Here is a 19,297-nt window from a genome sequence, read left to right as displayed (position 1 = left end):
GGGCACATATAACAGTATGGCAATTAGTTCATAAAATGAGATTCCCCATAATCAATTCAATTCAATTCAATTCAAAGGGCTTTATTGGCATGGGAAACTATGCTTACATTGCCAAAACAAGTGAAATAGATAATTATCTCCCACACAGAAAATATGACGACTGACTGTGACCAATGGAGATTCATTTCCCTGGATTGAGATAAACCGCGATACAATAAAACAATTTGGCTAAAATACTGAGATATTCAAGAACTTCTCCAGTGATTGATAGATTCTCCCCCACGCCCCCATGCCCCTTACACACTCTTAAATCTCCAAGCGTAATATGGGTGTTTCCATGGAAACCCTATCTCTTGAAATTACTAGATAGTTGTTTGTGCGCCCAATTCGTTTCTCAGCCCCAGTTTTAGTCTAAAGGAAAGCTTATATTTCTGCTCTAAGGGAAAGCTTTCCCCTTTACTTATATCTCTGCTCAAAGTCCTCTGAGGCCATATGAGCCTGTGTCAGCAGGGACCGTCTTTTCCAGTGGTAGCGAGCAGGGTCTGATGGTGGCATACCACAAATTCTTAGAAATTCTTAGAATTCTTCTTGGGGATTCTTAGAAAGATAGACTGCTGCAAAAAACATGCAATAGTAGCCTAACACTAGCTGCTGCTAAAGAGGGATGTTAAAAAATAAGTCAGATCTGATCTTCTATTGTGGCCGGTGAATGGGAGGCAGTAATTTGATATTGTGCTACTGTTTAGTATTGAGTGGCTTGTCATATTCCTCCTTTGGGCTTCTGTTCAGATTACTTTAGAGGGAGGTAAGGACAGACAATTCATTCTGTATTATCTCATTCTGAGTGTAAATCTACTGCAGGATTGGCCATTGGCCAAGATGATTGGAATACTTATAATTCTCAAAATGATTTCCTTTTCCACTGTAACTCGAGACAGTCTGGGATTTAGTGAATAGCTCATCAATGTATTGCCTATCTGATCCCACCTTATTTTCCAGAGATTCCAATGTACAGGTGTCGGATCTTAATTTGATCACTCTTTTGTTGCTGAGAATTTTCCTGCACCGCAGGAAATGCGGATGAGCTTTGTGATTTACATAATATTCACTGAAAACCCACACTAACACACGGTTATATTAACAGTATTGCACTTTTCATGTAGCCTACTTTTGGCAATGTAATAGCCTAATAACCGATCAAGCAACATTATGGTCAAATTAAGATCCTACATCTGTACAGCTACAGTATTATACAGCTTGTGAAGAGTATAAATGCTTTATGTTAAAGCTATGTTTATCACCTTTATGTAATATAATATGAATGAAAGGACAAAACGAAAGAGCTGACGTTTTAAATTGAATTAGTCAAGATGTCTCAGTGGAAACAGCTGTCCAGAAATACAATACAGTGTGGGGGAGCTGGTCAGTTTGGCACATCTCAGATGGGGTCCCGAACAAGAACAGCCTGCACTACTTTATGCAAATGCACAAATTAAAATCAACCTACTTTAATGAGGACATCAAAGGAAGTGTCCCCATGCAACTGGAGCGCTGCCTGAGTCGCTGACTGCGAACCAGAGAGAGCCTGCTCCACAGCCCGCTCTATTTTACACTTCCTGAGAGAGGGCCACTTCGATCCCACTCCTAGAGATTTGAGACTCGTTTAAATAGAGAGGAGTTCCTGAGCAAGCCAAAATTTACTTTCTCACAGATGATCAACCCAAAGATGAGAAACACTGCATCTATACTAAGTCATGATTGTGTTACTGTAAGGTCTCACACCAAGCAAATCAACCCATGGTCTAAAAAGCCATTCATATGTTGTATACATTGACCAATTACATTCCAAGTAACTCCGAAAAGGCCCCTTAACCATCTACTGGATACGCATTATGTTTAAATGGATCACCCATAATGTTCTTTAATAACAGTATTTGCAGTCAAGCCTCTCCTTAAAGCATTCAAGGAATACTCAAGCACTATCACAAGGATGGAAGCAAGAAGGGACATTATTAACCAGCAGCTGTTGAGTGTGTCAAATGTTGAGACTTACGATGCAGCAAAAATACACCTTATCGTGTGTGTGAATTCATGCCTGCCTGTGTGTGTGTTCTTGCATGCATGTGTGTGTGTGTGTGTGTGTGTGTGTGTGTGTGCGTGTGTGTGTGTGTGTGTTTGATGGTCACTTGGCTGTCTCTGGGTCTCTCCCTCCCCCTCTTCACCTCAGCACCTGTCTCTGTCTCGCGGCACCAATTATCTAGAAGAGAGCAGGACCCCAGCAGCAGCACTGAGCCAGGTCAGTCCTACAGCGTTACCTCTTCTCTGCAGGAGCCACCCTGTCAGGATAGTATAGAGATCTGCTAGTCAGCTGCCCCAACTGTCAACTCCACAGAACTGATTGAAAATAATAATTTAGACCCTGCACGTTTTCAAGTTATTCAAAACCTAACCCACACATTTCAATATATTTCACCAGCAGCTTTAATTGTCAATCCTATCAATAGGCCTACATATCATGCAGTGTTTTATTACTGCATGATATTCCCATTCTTCAGACTGATAAATGTTTTTGATAAATGTTTCCCCTATTAGAGAGGTGAACTGTGTGGTAATTGAATAGCTGGTCCAGTGATTTGGATAGCAGGACACCGTGTCTAATATAGATGAGCCATATGCTAACACTACTACTATCTACACTATGTCGTTTTGACGTCATTGAGCCAATGGTTTTGGAATATAATTTTTGGCTCCAGTTAGTCAGTATAATTTAACATAAATCACCTGGGCCTAGTTTTTCAAGAGTCCCAATTCAAGTAAATGATTCGTCCATTCTATTCATTCCATTTCTATCAGTGGAGGCTCCTCAGAGGAGGAAGGGGAGGACCATCCTCAGTGAATTTGATAAAAATAAAAATGGTTAAACATTTAAAGTTGTCCTTTTTAGATATAACTATACTAAATATAATCCCATTTGACCAAATAATTGATTAAAACACACTACTTTGCAATGAAGGTATACAGTAGCCTCAACAGCACTCTGTAGGCTAGCACCATGGTTTAGCTGGAGGACAGCTAGCTTCCGTCCTCCTCTGGGTACATTGACTCCAATACAAAACCTAGGAGGCTCATGGTTCTCACCCCCTTCCATAGACTTACACAGAAATTATGGCAAGTTCCGGAGGACGTCCTCCAACCTATCAGAGCTCTTGCAGCATAAGCTACAGCTAGCCAGCACTGCAGTGCAAAAATTGGTGAGTAGTTGACTCAAAGAGAGAGAAAGACAATAGTTGAACAGTTTTGATCTGTGAGAATGTGATTTGAAGGAGTCAGGCGCAGGAGGGTAAATCACCGAATACAGAGTTTATTCCGTAGTACACAGTTACGCTGGATAGCGTCAACAACACAGGGCGTAATACAGGCGCACTGGAACACAATACAGGCACACGGGGAGAAATTATCCCGGCAATACAAAGTACGGGTAGCTCAACCGAGCTACACTCATCTTCACATAAAACAATCAGCCACAAGGACAAGGGGGCAGAGGGACACTTATACACGGACTAATGAGGGGATATGAACCAAGTGTGTGTAATTGACAAGACAAGACAAATGGAATGATATATGGAACGGCAGTGGATAGTAAGCCGGTGACGACGAATGCCGAAGCCTGCCCGAACAAGGAGGGGAGGCAGCCTCGGCGGAAGTCGTGACATGAACAAATAAATGTCTTCTAAATGAAGGGGAAGCAAGAGAGAGATAGAGAGAAAGATTGTATTTTTTTCAGTTTCACTTACTTAGCGAGCAAATGCAGCTAGCTAGTTTAGCCTTCTCAAACACCCTGCTCAAACAGAGGGATGCTATGTTAGCTAGCTAGCATGACTATTCAACACAACACTCGGAACTCTTCCAATTCAAGGTAAGATTTTGTTTTACTAATTTATTGCCACCGTGGCCCACCGGTGTAAGTGCTAAACTGCTTACTGACTGTACACTGTAACGTTACTGCATGATTGTAGCGGGTTTACTAGACCGTTAGTTCTATTAGCTATGATGACTATGATGTTACTTTAGCTAATATGGTGACAACGATGTAGGCTGTGTACAGCGGTTATGATATGGTTGGCTACATACAGCTGATGTGTTGTACATTGAAGTCCACAAGCGAAGGGAAAAGGTGAGAGGAGGAGAGTGCAGAGAAGAAATACAATGTGGCTGCTATGAAAGTGAACTGTGTTTACGCGCAATCGGGTGTATTTATTCTGCCGATTCTGTTGAAAAACGTTTCTTAAACAGAAGCAAAAAGAACAAAACGGGGATAAACATACCTGAATTTGTCCAATAGAAACTCTTGTTTGCAACTGTTGGACTAATGATTACACCCTATATCAGCTAGATGCAGGCAAGAGTATGCAAGGCGGTATTGAATGTGTCACTGTCTGTCCATGTGTCACTGTCTGTCACCTTGTAAACTTTCATTCATAGGCTAGGTTGTAGCAACCTCATGATGGGTACAGGTGAAAATTTGAGTATAATGTAGTAGTAGCCTAAACGTATCACTGTTACATTGAACTGGGTGAATGGAATATGAATGACAGTCATCCAATATGCTATAATAGAAATAAGGCCATGCCCATTAAAAAATATATCATCCTCTCTCATCTTAAACGGCATTGACCGCCACTGATTTCTATGCATTTAATCCTATCCGATAGGCGGAATCCAGATAACCTTTGAAAAACTAGGCGCAGGTGCATACCCTTAGGGCAACAGATTGCTCAATGACTTGTGGTAATTAAAATGGGTTGATACACGATTTTGAAAGATGTTAGTTATAGTAAGACATAATTTGATAAATACAACATGATAAAGGACAAGTTGTAATTTATTCCTCCTTATTCGCCATGCAGAATTTATTCAATTTAGGGAAAACATCAATCATTGCCATTTTCTATGGATTTTCTTATTTAATTCTCAATACAGTTACCTTCAAGACGTGCAACAGAATGATAACCCACAATGCACCCCTCTCAATCTCATTTCAGTCGGTTAAGATCTTGGTTGCCAGCAGCTACAGTAGTTCCCAGAAGTTGGTTGAATGAGGGCCCCTTAGTCACAGGTCACAGGTTGCAGACAAAGAAAAGCATGAAAGTAAAGCTGTTTTGTCTGGTGTCCTTAAAGATATGGTCAAAATGGTTCATAGCATCAATTCTATTTCCAATCTGTGACCATTTAGCACCTCTACCTTTCATTCTATATTGGAAGAGTAGCATAAAAGCATGTATCATGGTCAGCAAACTACTTAAGTATAATAATTACTATTTTCAACTTTAAAAAATGTACTGTTTAGTATATGTAGAGAGTGCATTGATGTAAGCTAGAGTATTGATACTGTGCAGCATGTACAGTTGCCATGGTACAAATCTATGAATTTCACAAAATAATACACATGTAGGATCTTAATTTCAGCCAGTTATAAAATAATCCAGCAGCAACATTAAATGTTAATTATTATGAAATAATAATTAGGGAAAATCAAGTCTGACATTTAAAAGTGGAAATAACAAACTTGAAAAGCCTTTTTACTGAAATACACTACAAGTTTGATCGGATTAAGATCCTACATCTGTAGGGCCTTATTTCAGCAAATTCCGGTGAGCTGAGCTACAGATGAAAAGTAGGGCAGGATTGGAATGTTTTAAACATAAAGGCGCTATGTAACTACACTGATATCTCTTTGTCAGAGACTCAAAGTGGCACATCAGAACAAAGATGTTCTTTTAAAATTGTTGGTTTATCCTTTGCCAAACAAAACAAAACAAAAAAACGAAATCCCAATTTACTTCAGACTGCGATCACAGTTTTCAGGGTTTGACTTTCATTCTTCTTTGTTCCCCAATTAACACTAAGGCTTGAGTGTTTCTAATAGACCATAGCATAGACAATATTCTACCCAAAAAATGCACAGCTGAATACACAATAAATGCATATCAAGGGATTAAAACCATAACTCTAATCAGGGCATAAGCCCATAAGAGACATAAGTGGTCAGAAAACTTGCTTTAAAACTGCAATATCTTCTCTATGCCCCATGGCAAAATGTGTAGAATTGTAGGAAATGTACTTTAAAACATACATTTTCAGTCAAGAGCCACTAATAAAATGTGCCTGCTTGGTGTGGGGGCCCCCAAAAGGCTAGAGCCGGCCCTGACTCAGATACATCAATTCTCAACATTATCTCTGAAGCGATGCCTTTCAGCGGCACACTAATGATGCCTGTGGGTGAGCACACAATAACCGACAAACAAACATGATGATGACTCATGAATGAATAGCCTCAGCATGTCTCCCAGTCAGTGAGCTCTATTTTCCAGCACCAGACAGCGGAGAGGGAAGCAGGCAGGAACCACCCTGATCCCATATGAGTCAGCTGCAATCATATGCTCCTCTCACCGTGCCTAACAAACCCAACATCTGGGGCTGGACACGGTGGATCAGACCCTGGAGCTTTTCCCTGTCCCACTCCTCCTAACAGAAGACTGCAATGTGATCATCAACACACACACACACTGGCCAGTCAATCCCACAGCACAGCCAGCCCCCAAGATGGCCGATATGGTCCCAATTCCATCTGTGTCTTTCCACTGCCAAGACCCCATGTTGATGTTGTATAGAGTTTTTAACAAATATGCATTTAGTGTTTCTTTAAAGCATCGGTATTCTTTATTTGTTTGCAGTTTTAATTTGATTAATAAATAAAACAGTACAGGTGTGGTTGTCTTACCTTTGGGTACTGTTGAACTGGGATGAGTACTCTTTCCGAGAGCTTGATGTTTTTGTTACTGATGACATCGAGGTATTTCTTCACGTCACCGTCTTTTCTCAACTCATCCCCCTCATACTTTTCGATTTCTGTAGGAAAAGGTATTCAAGAATAAATGATTAGATATGCAAACAGAACTTCAACGGAAAGGTTAACCAACGTTCCTCAACATCCTCATCATTGACAGAGAAGATCCGGTTTTATATGCTAGCTTATTTGTTTTCTTATTGGACTGTTTCAGTGGTTCTACACTCTCAGTAAAAATGGTTTTTCGGCTCTCCCCATAGGAGAACCCTTTTGGGTTCCATGTAGAACCCTCTGTAGAAAGGGTTCTACATACATGTAACCCAAAAGGGTTCTACATGTAACCCAAAAGGGTTCTACCTGGAACCAAAAGGGTTCTATCTGCAACCAAAAAGGGTTATTCAAAGGGTTTTCTTATGGGGACAGCCGAAGAACCCTTTAAGGTTTTAGATAGCACCTTTTTTTACTAAGAGCGTAGTGTGCCTGGCAAGCTCAATCTAGTGCAGTTCATTTATTCATAATATGATATGAACCCAGGTCTGTGACAGAGTAATCAGGATAATTCAGTCCCTAAGCATACCTTACATCATCATCAAAGTTATTTATAGTGTCTAAATGGTGAGAGGAGTAGTTGACATGAGCTGTCAGGTCAAGCATACGAAACAGTCATGAGTTGGAGACCCACTGCGCCGAACAGTGATATTTGTTGATTGATACATTTTATAGCACTTGGGAGAGTTGACTGAAAGGCATACAGCCACGAAACATTAAGGAGCTGGCAATGAAGCTGTCACCTGTCGTCTCTGGGGATCCCCCTCTGTCACTGGCAAATTAATGCTCTGCAGAATTAAGAATTATGAACCTGCACCACTCTTGTAGAACAATACTAGAGAGACCTGGGTATGGGAGAGATAGGAAGACAGGCAGCATGGGGTGGAGGTGATGTCTCACTCAGAGAGCCAGGCAGCATGGGGTGGAGGTGATCTCTCACTCAGAGAGCCAGGCAGCATGAGGTGGAGGTGATCTCTCACTCAGAGAGCCAGGCAGCATGGGGTGGAGGTGATCTCTCACTCAGAGAGCCAGGCAGCATGGGGTGGAGGTGATCTATCACTCAGAGAGCCAGGCAGCATGGGGTGGAGGTGATCTCTCACTCAGAGAGCCAGGCAGCATGGGGTGGAGGTGATCTCTCACTCAGAGAGCCAGGCAGCACGGGGTGGAGGTGATCTCTCACTCAGAGAGCCAGGCAGCACGGGGTGGACGTGATCTCTCACTCAGAGAGCCAGGCAGCATGGGGTGGAGGTGATCTCTCACTCAGAGAGCCAGGTAGCATGGGGTGGAGGTGATCTCTCACTCAGAGAGCCAGGCAGCACGGGGTGGACGTGATCTCTCACTCAGAGAGCCAGGCAGCATGGGGTGGAGGTGATCTCTCACTCAGAGAGCCAGGTAGCATGGGGTGGAGGTGATCTCTCACTCAGAGAGCCAGGCAGCACGGGGTGGACGTGATCTCTCACTCAGAGAGCCAGGCAGCACGGGTGGAGGTGATCTCTCACTCAGAGAGCCAGGCAGCACGGGTGGAGGTGATCTCTCACTCAGAGAGCCAGGCAGCATGGGGTGGAGGTGATCTCTCACTCAGAAAGCCAGGCAGCGCAGGGTGGAGGTGATCTCTCACTCAGAGAGCCAGGCAGCACGGGGTGGAGGTGATCTCTCACTCAGAGAGCCAGGCAGCATGGGGTGGAGGTGATCTCTCACTCAGAGAGCCAGGCAGCATGGGGTGGAGGTGATCTCTCACTCAGAGAGCCAGGCAGCATGGGGTGGAGGTGATATCTCACTCAGAGAGCCAGGCAGCACGGGGTGGAGGTGATATCTCACTCAGAGAGCCAGGCAGCATGGGGTGGAGGTGATCTCTCACTCAGAGAGCCAGGCAGCATGGGGGGGAGGTGATCTCTCACTCAGAGAGCCAGGCAGCATGGGGGGGAGGTGATTTCTCACTCGGAGATCCCCCTCCCCCTCCTCTCCTCCTCAACAGTTCTGATCTAGAGCGATTCAGCTCCATCTAGTTATACACCATTATGACAAACAAAGGTGTGAGTAAGACGAGGGTAAAGTGCATCCTGTTGGCAGAGCTTCCCAGCAGGGGGCTGTTGGTTGGTTATGTATGTGCTGCTGTGTTTGTCTCAGTTACAGACGAACCTGAAAGGCTTTGTTCCTTCTCAATGAACTCCAGGAATTCTCCAACAGAAAGTTGCTCCCATTCTACATTCCATTCAGGCCTTAAGACTCTGTGTAGGATGATAGTTATAATACCCAAAGTAAAATAGTCATTTAGCAGACATTCTTATCCAGAGTGACTTACTGGAGCAATTAGGGTTAAGCGCCTTGCTCAAGGGCACAGCAACAGCTTTTTTCAACTAGTCAGCTCTGGGATTCAAACCAGCAACCTTTTGGTTATTGGTCCAGTGCTCTTAACCGCTAGGCTACCAGCTTGTAAGGGTACAACAACGGTCATGAGAGGAATACAGCATGTACCGCATGACCATGTGGGATGGATTCAATCAAAGCCTCTGTCATGCTATGCAGTACCAATGTTCACAAACTACCTGTGCCCACAGCACACACACAAAGTAGAAGCACCTGTGCCTAGTTGTGTTCTCAAAATGTAATTTTGTTTGACCACGGGGCATGGCACTGCATACATTCTGCAAAACAAGTTTGATTGAATTGCGCCTCTTGTGGCCCTAACTGTTAGGGAGTGTAACAGTATTTTGGGGAGCGCTGTACATTGTGTCTCCATAGAGACAGCCAAGCTAAGCTTACAAAGTCTGGAATATTGGCTCCAGTTCAGGCTACGCAGTTCCCTGTGTGAAGAAGGAACCACATGGAATTTCAAGAGTCTGGCTGTAAAGTAATCAACTCATTATGGTCCAATTTGTTTCCAGCTACTGGTCCCAAGGAAGTTGGGTTTCCTTGATGTCTTTCCTGCATATTAAACATCCTGGCTTAATGATCCTTACATTTTGCCTCAGTCCTTGATCCTTTACAGTCATCAATGCCCTCTGAAAAATACTGATGTTGCTTTACATCTATGTACCAAGGGCTGGATTCAGGGTGGATTTAATGTAGGTAATACTTAGATTTTAGTTGAATGCATTTATCCGACATTGCAGATAGTGAGTTTCCCAGACTGACAGAAAAGTCCCAGTAACGTGGTTGATTCAGGGAGGTTTTCAGCAGATTGAACTGCATGGTTCTTTCAAACATGACAGAATCCCTTTGAGATTCTTTGGATTGGAACACACTGCCAGTGCTGTCTTGTTCCCACAATCTCACTCCTTTTAACTGTCTCACATAAAGGAGCTAAACTGAACTCAGAATGAGACACTTCCAGTGTGCGCCGCTTTGAAAACGCCACTTAATAATGATGTTATGAATTTGATTCAGTGAAGCTAGTGTCAAGTTGTAGGAGTGTTGAGGCTCCAGCAAACACCACAATTATAAACTGCCTTTAGGTATCAACTGAATAGGGTTTAGAGAGCTTTTCTACTTTGGAGTGGGACATGTCCATAATATTATTTCTAAACACCGTGAAAATTCTATTGTGCTAGGGACTCACATAGGATAATTTCCACAAAAATGAAATTGCGCTGAGGTACCCAGTAAAAAAAACTTTAAATCACCTCCTCTCCACTTGCACACACGTACAGAGGCCTAGTTGAAAAGCCTTGAACAGGGAGGATAGTGATTTCATCATCCTGCTCACCAATCTTTCTGACTCTGAATAGAGCAACCCACTGCTAAGTGAAATCAGAACACTCCAACACCTGCCAGTCTGTACCCCTCAGATTCTTTACTGACCTCCCCCCCCCCAGGTGAACTGCTCCAAGACCTCTCTAGCCCCTTTAACGCTACCATCTGCTGACTGCATATGCTCTGGCTGGCCCGGTGACACCTGCCTTCTCTAGAGGATGCAGTAAAGTAGCCAGGTGACCCCAGCACGCTGGCAGGAAGGTCTCGCACAGAAATCAAACTTTTGAAATTATTGAAAAAGCATGCTTAGACGGCAAGAGGGCAGGGACAATCTATATACCCAGGTGTGGTGGGAAGCATGATTTCTGGGTGGGGAGGGAGGATGCGGGCGGGTTTATGGGTCGGGGTTACCTTTGTATGCATTTAATTTGATTGTTTTTGTACCTGTAACCCCCCTCTGAAAAAGAAAAATGTCAAAACAATGACTGCTTTTAACTGCCTATGAGCCATTGAATTGAACAACCATTGAATATGAGCCATTGAATTGAACAACCATTGAATATGAGCCATTGAATTGAACGACAATAAACACAAGGACACCCACCCTCTTGAGTCATATTGGTTTTATAGAAAACAACTTTACCATCAACCATTGCGATATCGATCATATATTGTGCAACCCTAACATGGATTAGTTCTGAATGTACAATATTGTAGCCTCTCTATTCTCTTTTTAAAGCACAATGTGAACGCAACAAACTGTTACTGTCACAAATAAGCCTTGCACTGTTCTTTTTATAAAACAAGGTCATGTGCAGCAGTTACATGTGTCAAATGTGAAAATAAATGCTGGATTAACGTTACAATCTTTGTAGATAATAAGTCCAATCACCAAACCAGACAGAAGGCCAGATAGTTACTCAATTTCCAATCTACCATTTCCGTCTTAACCATTATAATATAGAACTGCAGACATAGTACTGACATGTGCATTAGAAACACACTAAGCTGTAACCAGTCAGAATGGAGACCCATAGTGTGTTTGACAGTTCTTCTCACTTGAAGCATCCTTCCTATGTTCACTGGGAAAACTGTGAATCATTTGGCATGTGTGTGAGTGTCTGACTAAGAGTCTCTTTCCCCAATCATGAATATGTATAATCTAATATCTATTTCAGACGACAGGGAGAGTTCACCTTACTGTTCCACTGTGCTGCATATTAAAGTGTCGTATCGTCCTTCTGATCTCTCCTACCTACTGGAGGTCATTTTTTATTATGGTGCTACGTCTTTTGTGCGTGTTACTGAATCGATGTAATTGACCCCAAGGGAATGGTATCTGACCAGCCTTAATGCATCAAACACAGCCAGAACAAGTCAAACGCATGCAGGTTTTTATTTTTATTTTTTATGTCTCACGAAAGAATCCACACTAAAACAGATCACCAAACCAACAATGAAGCAATTCATGGTCAAAATGAATTTGTCAAAGTATACAGTAAATACAACCTCAGTAACCCTAATAAGGTGACTTGAGTGAATTACTGTACCTGTGCGTGCAATAGTTATGTACAACATAAACAAGATACTGCATAATTAATTTGACATTATTGTGGGTGGAAAATGTATCTTATGTGAGTTACCTCTCACCCTCTCTCCCTCTTTCCCTCTCTCTCTCTCTCTCCCTGCCTCCCTCCCTCGCTTCTATTCAGATATAACTCCTGATATGTTAATTGTCTTACAAATGAGCATTATCATTCAACAGGCCATTGAAGCATTTTATTTACCTTGCATGTAAGTAGAGGTGTGCAGATTTATAAGCATTGATTATATACCATTTAATGTAGATGCCAATATTGGATTGGATTTAATTGTAAATTACACCTGCTTTGATATGAATACATCACAACACTTAAATAAATATAGGATGTCTACTCATGTAATCACGATATTGCATAAGTATGACAAAGAATAACAACAAATCATATAATATCATATACCACTTAAAGCATTATATTCTATCTCCAACAATAGCTAATAGTTTCCTTCATGTTAATACAATTCCTTAATTGAACCATTGCCTTGGGCTTCACTCTGAGAATGGGTGATGGGAGGGATATATGCAGCTGTCATACTCCTGGAGGTAAATTACCATGCTAAGGGATTTAAGCGTACAACCGGCTGTGTTGCACAGCAGACATCTCTACTGTGGCCTCTGCTTTACTGAGCCTTATGTTATGCCTAGAAGTAGCCTGCAGCCCAGAGCCATCCAAGGTGGTACCCCTGTCAGATGTGAGGTTACAGCCACATCCACACTTTAATTTCCTGGTTTCATAACTCCACCAGCAGCTACATTAACCACAGTGAGAGTTCTGTAACATCATTTAACCATTAAACAAAACGGAACTGACATTTCATCCAAACCATGTATTCATATTTTTGACAGATAAATTAAATAGACTGAAGTTAAAAATCAAACACTGCTATTTGTCCACCGGACTCTTTTGATCTACAGGCAACGTAAGATATACACTACTGGTCAAAAGTTTTAGACACCTACTCATTCAAGGGTTTTTCTTTATTTTTACTATTTTCTACATTGTAGAATAATAGTGAAGACATCACAACTATGAAATAATACATATGGAATCATGTAGTAACCAAAAAAGTGTTAAACAAATCAAAATATATTTTATATTTGAGATTCTTCAAATAGCCACCCTTTGCCTTGATGACAGCTTTGCACACTCTTGGCATTCTCTCAACCAGCTTCATGAGGTAGTCACCTTGGAATGCATGTCAATTTACAGATGTGCTTCTTAAAAGTTAATTTGTGGAATTTCTTTCCTTCTTAATGTGTTTGCGCCAATCAGTTGTGTTGTGACAAGGTAGGGAGGGGGGAGGGGGGCATACAAAGGACCAAGTCCATATTATGGCAAGAACAGCTCAAATAAGCAAAGAGTAATGACAGTCCAAAATTACTTTAAGACATGAAGGTCAGTCAATACGGAAAACTTCAAGAACTTTGAAAATTTCTTCAAGCGGAGTAGCAAAAATTCATCAAGCGCTATGATGAAACTGGCTCTCATGGGGACCGCCACAGGAATGGAAGACCCAGAGTTACCTCTGCTGCAGAGGATAAGTTCATTAGAGTTACCAGCCTCAGAAATTGCAGCCCAAATAAATGCTTCACACAGTTAAAGTAACAGACACATCTCAACATCAACTGTTCAGAGGAGACTGTGTGAATCAGGCCTTCATGGTCGAATTGCTGCAAAGAAACCACTATTAAAGGACACCAATGAGAAGAAGAGACTTGCTTGGGCCAAGAAACACGAGCAATGGACATTAGACCGGTGGAATTTTGTCCTTTGGTCTGGAGTCCAAATTGGAGATTTTTGGTTCCAACCGCCGTTTCTTTGTGAGACACCGTGTGGGTGAACGGATGATCTCCGCATGTGTATTTCCCACCATAATGCATGGAGGAGGAGGTGTTATGGTGTGGGGGTGCTTTGCTGGTGACACGGTCTGTGATTTATTTAGAATTCAAGGAACACTTAACCAGCATGGCTACCACAGCATTCTGCAGCGATACGCCATCTCATCTGGTTTGGGCTTAGTGGGACTATCATTTGTTTTTCAACAGGACAATGACCCAACACACCTCCAGGCTGTGTAAGGGCAAGTTGACCAAGAAGGAGAGTGATGGAGTGCTGCATCAGATGACCTGGCCTCCACAATCCCCCGACCTCAACCAAATTGAGATGGTTTGGGATGAGTCGGACTGCAGAGTGAAGGAAAAGCAGCCAACAAGTGCTCAGCATATGTGGGAACTCCTTGAAGACTGTTGGAAAAGCATTCCAGGTGAAGCTGGTTGAGAGAATGCCAAGAGTGTGCAAAGCTGTCATCAAGGCAAAGGGTGGCTATTTGAAGAATCTCAAATATTACATATATTTTGTTTTGTTTAACAATTTTTGGGTTACTACATGATTCCATATATGTTATTTCCTAGTTTTGATGTCTTTACTATTATTCTACAATGTAGAAAATAGTAAAAATAAAGAAAAACCCTTGAATGAGTAGGTGTTCTAAAACTTTTGACCGGTAGTGTATGATATTTAATAACAATCTATCCAAATTTGAATTCAATAACATTAAAATGGAACGAAACGGGGTAGTGGAGCATTACTTCTGTTAGTAAATCAGATGTACAGTTGAAGTTGGAAGTTTACATACACCTTAGCCAAATACATTTAAACTCAGTTTTTCACAATTCCTGACATTTAATCCTAGTAAAGATTCCCTGTTTTAGGTCAGTTAGGATCCCCACTTTATTTTAAGAATATGAAATGTCAGAATAATAGTAGAGAGAATGATTTATTTCACCTTTTACTTCTTTCATCACATTCCCAGTGGGTCAGAAGTTTACATACACTCAATTAGTATTTGGTAGCATGGCCTTTAAATTGTTTAACTTCGGTCAAACGTTTCGGGTAGCCTTCCACAAGTTTCCCACAATAAGTTGGGTGAATTTTGGCCCATTCCTCCTGACAGAGCTGGTTTAACTGAGTTAGGTTTGTAGGCCTCCTTGCTCACACACACTTTTTCAGTTCTGCCCATAAACTTTCTATAGGATTGAGGTCAGGGCTTTGTGATGGCCACTCCAATACCTTGACTTTGTTGACCTTAAGCCATTTTGCCACAACTTTGTAAGTATGCTTGGGGTCATTGTCCATTTGGAAGACACATTTGCGACCAAGCTTTAACTTCCTGACTGATGTCTTGAGATGTTGCTTCAATATATCCACATCATTTTCCTTCCTCATGATGCCATCTATTTTGTGAAGTGCACCAGTCCCTCCTGCAGCAAAGCACCCCCACAGCATGATGCTGCCACCCTCGTGCTTCACGTTTGGGATGGTGTATTTCGGCTAGCATCCCCCTTTTTCCTCCAAACATAACGATGGTCATTATGGCCAAACAGTTATATTTATGTTTCATCAGACCCAAGGACATTTCTCCAAAAAGTACGATCTTTGTCCCCATGTGCAGTTGCAAACCGTAGTCTGGCTTTTTTATGGCGGTTTTGGAGCAGTGGCTTCTTCCTTGCTGAGCGACCTTTCAGGTTATGTCGATATATCACTCGTTTTACTGTGGGTATAGATACTTTCGTACCTGTTTCCTACAGCATTTTAACAAGGTCCTTTGCTGTTGTTCTGGGATTGATTTGCACTTTTCGCACCAAAGTACGTTAATCTCTAGGAGACAGAACGCGTCTCCTTCCTGAGCGGTATGACGGCTGCGTGGTCCCATGGTGTTTATACTTGCGTACTATTGTTTGTACAGATGAACGTGATACCTTCAGGCGTTTGGAAATTGCTCCCAAGGATTAACCAGACATGTGGAGGTCTACAATTGTTTTTCTGAGGTCTTGGCTGATTTGTTTTGATTTTCCCATGATGTCAAGCAAAGAGGCACCGAATTTGAAGGTAGGCCTTGAAATACATCCACAGGTACACCTCTAATTGACTCAAATGATGTCAATTAGCCTATCAGAAGCTTCTGAAGCCATGACATCATTTTCTGGAATTTTCCAAGCTGTTTAAAAGGCACAGTCAACTTAGAGTATGTAAACTTCTGACCGACTAGAATTGTGATACAGTGAATTATAAGTGAAATAATCTGTCTGTAAACAATTGTTGGGAAAATTACTTCTGTCATGCACAAAGTAGATGTCCTAACCGACTTGCCAAAACTATAGTTTGTTAACAAGAAATTTGTGGAGTGGTTGAAAAACAAGTTTTAATGACTCCAACCTAAATGTATGTAAACCTCCAACTTCAACTGTAAGTGCTAAGCTATTGGGTGGGGTAGATATGCAGCACCATTAGGATACCATTATCTACGGGTGTGATCTCACTCTTCCGTATGAAACAGCCTTGCCTAAATTTGGCAAAGGGAGCTGTTGTTGACAAATTATGGTCCTGGGTGGTCCTGTATGGTTCAGTTGGTAGGGTGTGGGGCTTGCAATGCCAGGATTGTGGGTTTGATTCTGAGAGCCACCCATGTGAAAAACATTGTGCACTCATGAAAGCAAGCCGCTTTGGATAAAAGCGTTTGCTAAATCACATATATTATTATCTCAAATCAAATCAAATCGGAACTGACATTCTTAATTGAAATTAGGAATATTCTGGTGTTTTATCAACACATTAGTCAGGTGTTTCATTAACACAAGTTACCACAATTAATGATGTTAGTCAGTCAGATTTACGTGCTAAGCTATTGGGTGGGATAGATATCGTACCATTAGGACAATATTATCTATGGGTCGTTCTTGAATTGCGATGGCATTTGTGCATGGCACTTTATTAATTATTCTATTTGTTATGTTATTTAAGTGTAATTGAGTACATTGAAATATGTCAGCTTAATGACTTTAAATTATCTTTACCATTATGATGACATTGTGCCACCAGTAGTAGTAAGACCAATGATGGTAACACCAATGACACATTTTAGGTAATTGAGGATTTTCTTAAATGGAGGCCACAGATGCTCAAATCTAAGGTCATTAACCCTTTAAAAATATGTTATTTAAGTGATATGATTAATCATTTTGCTCACAATGTAATTTCCCTTCATTTAAACTGAGGATCACCAATTACACTTTGTATTTAGACACAACAAATTATCAATGGAATCCTCAAATCTATGACATATTAAAAGGGTATGATTAGCTAATAATTTTATTCAATAAAGACCCCTCCCCGATAACAGTTTGCCACTGGAGGAAATCTTCACGGTTCTTGTATCTTTGTAATGACTGATTTTCAAGATGGTAACACCAATGACATAAAACTTAGGGACAGACTTTATACTAGTGAAAATAATTATGTTTTTATTAATTTATACAATATTTTGAATACTTTCGCTTACTTTCTAGCTTTCAAAATAATAGATATCTCTAAATCCCCAAAACATGTCACTACAACTCTACTGGGTCACTACTGGAACAAGCCAATTTGCTTACCCCAAGTACTATATTCCTTTAAACTCACATTCAAAGTACACACCCGCTTAGCCCAAATGTGCAATTCACATTTCCATATTATAAAACTAATGTAATTTACAGTATCAATGTTTATTATAGCTTTGTTTGGTGCACAGTTACAATGATGACATGGCATCATACACAGGGTTGTTCTGAGCAGAATGAGCTTATGTTTACCATATAGAGAAGAAAACTAGCCATGGAAGACGCAACTGAATTCACTCATGACATTCTTTCTATGTGCACCAAAATTAAAATATGTTTACCCGGAGTGGCTTGTGAAAGCCTATCACTGTAATATCGTATTTTATAAATTAGTTTGCTTCAGTTCCTCCAAAGGACAAGCCAAGAGCGCTCCAAAAAGCACTTAATAGTTGAACGCCCTTTCACTGAGTCAAGTGTATTGACATGACTTAGGAGCTGTGCAGTGTGCACACTTTGGAGAGGTGGGTGGCCACTTAGAAACATCAGTTAGACCACTCGCTCAAGCCCTTGTAATTGTTTTGTCTTATGTTGTATCTACCCCACATTTCCAGATTTCGTAATCAACAAATGGCTGCGGAAAGTACAGTAAAGGTAAAATGCACATAAGATCAACAGTGTAATGTTTGAATTCGGTCTTGTTTCAGGTGAACTGTTGTGTCCTCACCTTTGTTCTGAGAATTTCCCCATAATCTTCTAATTGTTCCCTTTCAATTGCTACCATGGTTATGCATATGCTCCTCATATTTTTCCTCTTGGAAACATTTAAATGTGGCCCTGTCCATTGTTTTCTCCCGTTCAGTAGCTTACCAGAGGATGAAAAATCTCTCAAAATTCATAATTATCTTAATTGTGCAATCTGCAAACTCAGTCACTGCTTTCAGCAAACAATATTGTTAATCCACTTACTAAAGCTTTTCAGTTGCTGTGAATTGACTTCAGCAACTTCACATATCGACGTTAAAATGTTCTACACACTTCGGAAAAAGATGCTATCTAGAACCTAAAAGGGTTCCAGATAGAACCCTTTTAGGTCCCATGTAGGACCATTTCCACAGAGCGTTCTACATGGAACCCAAAAGGGTTCTACGTGGAAACAAAAAGGGTTCTCCTATGGGGACAGCCAAAGAACCCTTTGGCTTGGGGATCTTGGTCTAAACACCACTTTTCTGAACAATTGGAGCGGTAGAGGTAGTATTGTCTCATTTACCTCCCATTCATTCATATCAAACAGTACATGTATTTTATAACAAAAGAGACAGTGAATCGATCATAATGTGTTTTACTTTCTGTAGGAAGGACATCCAGGGAGTTTGTCATCATCGTTGATGTCAAGGTCGAGGTAAGGAGTAGACCAAGGCGCAGCGTGATGAACAAACATGACTTTAATTAGTTAAAGCGTCAAAATACAAAACAAAACACGACTCGTGACGTCCACGGTATCAATGACCGAACACGGAACAAAAACCCACAAACCCAAAGGGAAAAACATACAGTTTAAATATGGCTCCCAATCAGAGACAACCAGCCAACAGCTGACACTCGTTGCCTCTGACTGGGAGTCACTCAGGCAAACATAGAATTAAACACAACAGAATAACCAACATAGAAATACACACATAGAATGAACACACCCTGGCTCAACATAATGAGTCCCAGAGCCAGGGTGTGAC

At 41.4% G+C, this 19,297-nt stretch overlaps 1 protein-coding gene across 1 annotated transcript in view; it reads right to left on the bottom strand.

The window, feature by feature from the left end:
• The window catches only part of LOC311100505 (KH domain-containing, RNA-binding, signal transduction-associated protein 2-like), a gene marked incomplete at its 3' end in the record, with an annotated part of 95,916 nt that overhangs the window by 64,742 nt on the left and 11,877 nt on the right, over positions 1-19,297 (bottom strand). The window contains exon 2 of the mRNA XM_084141427.1: positions 6,782-6,909. Coding sequence (XP_083997553.1) covers positions 6,782-6,909 — 128 coding nt within the window. The remainder of the gene's footprint in view (positions 1-6,781; positions 6,910-19,297) is intronic.

The sequence above is a fragment of the Coregonus lavaretus genome (assembly GCF_964263955.1).
Source record: "Coregonus lavaretus genome assembly, chromosome: 25".
NCBI classification, from domain to species: Eukaryota; Metazoa; Chordata; class Actinopteri; order Salmoniformes; family Salmonidae; genus Coregonus; species Coregonus lavaretus.
The sequence above is the reverse complement of the archived record's forward strand: the minus strand, read 5'-3'. Positions and strand labels throughout refer to the sequence as shown.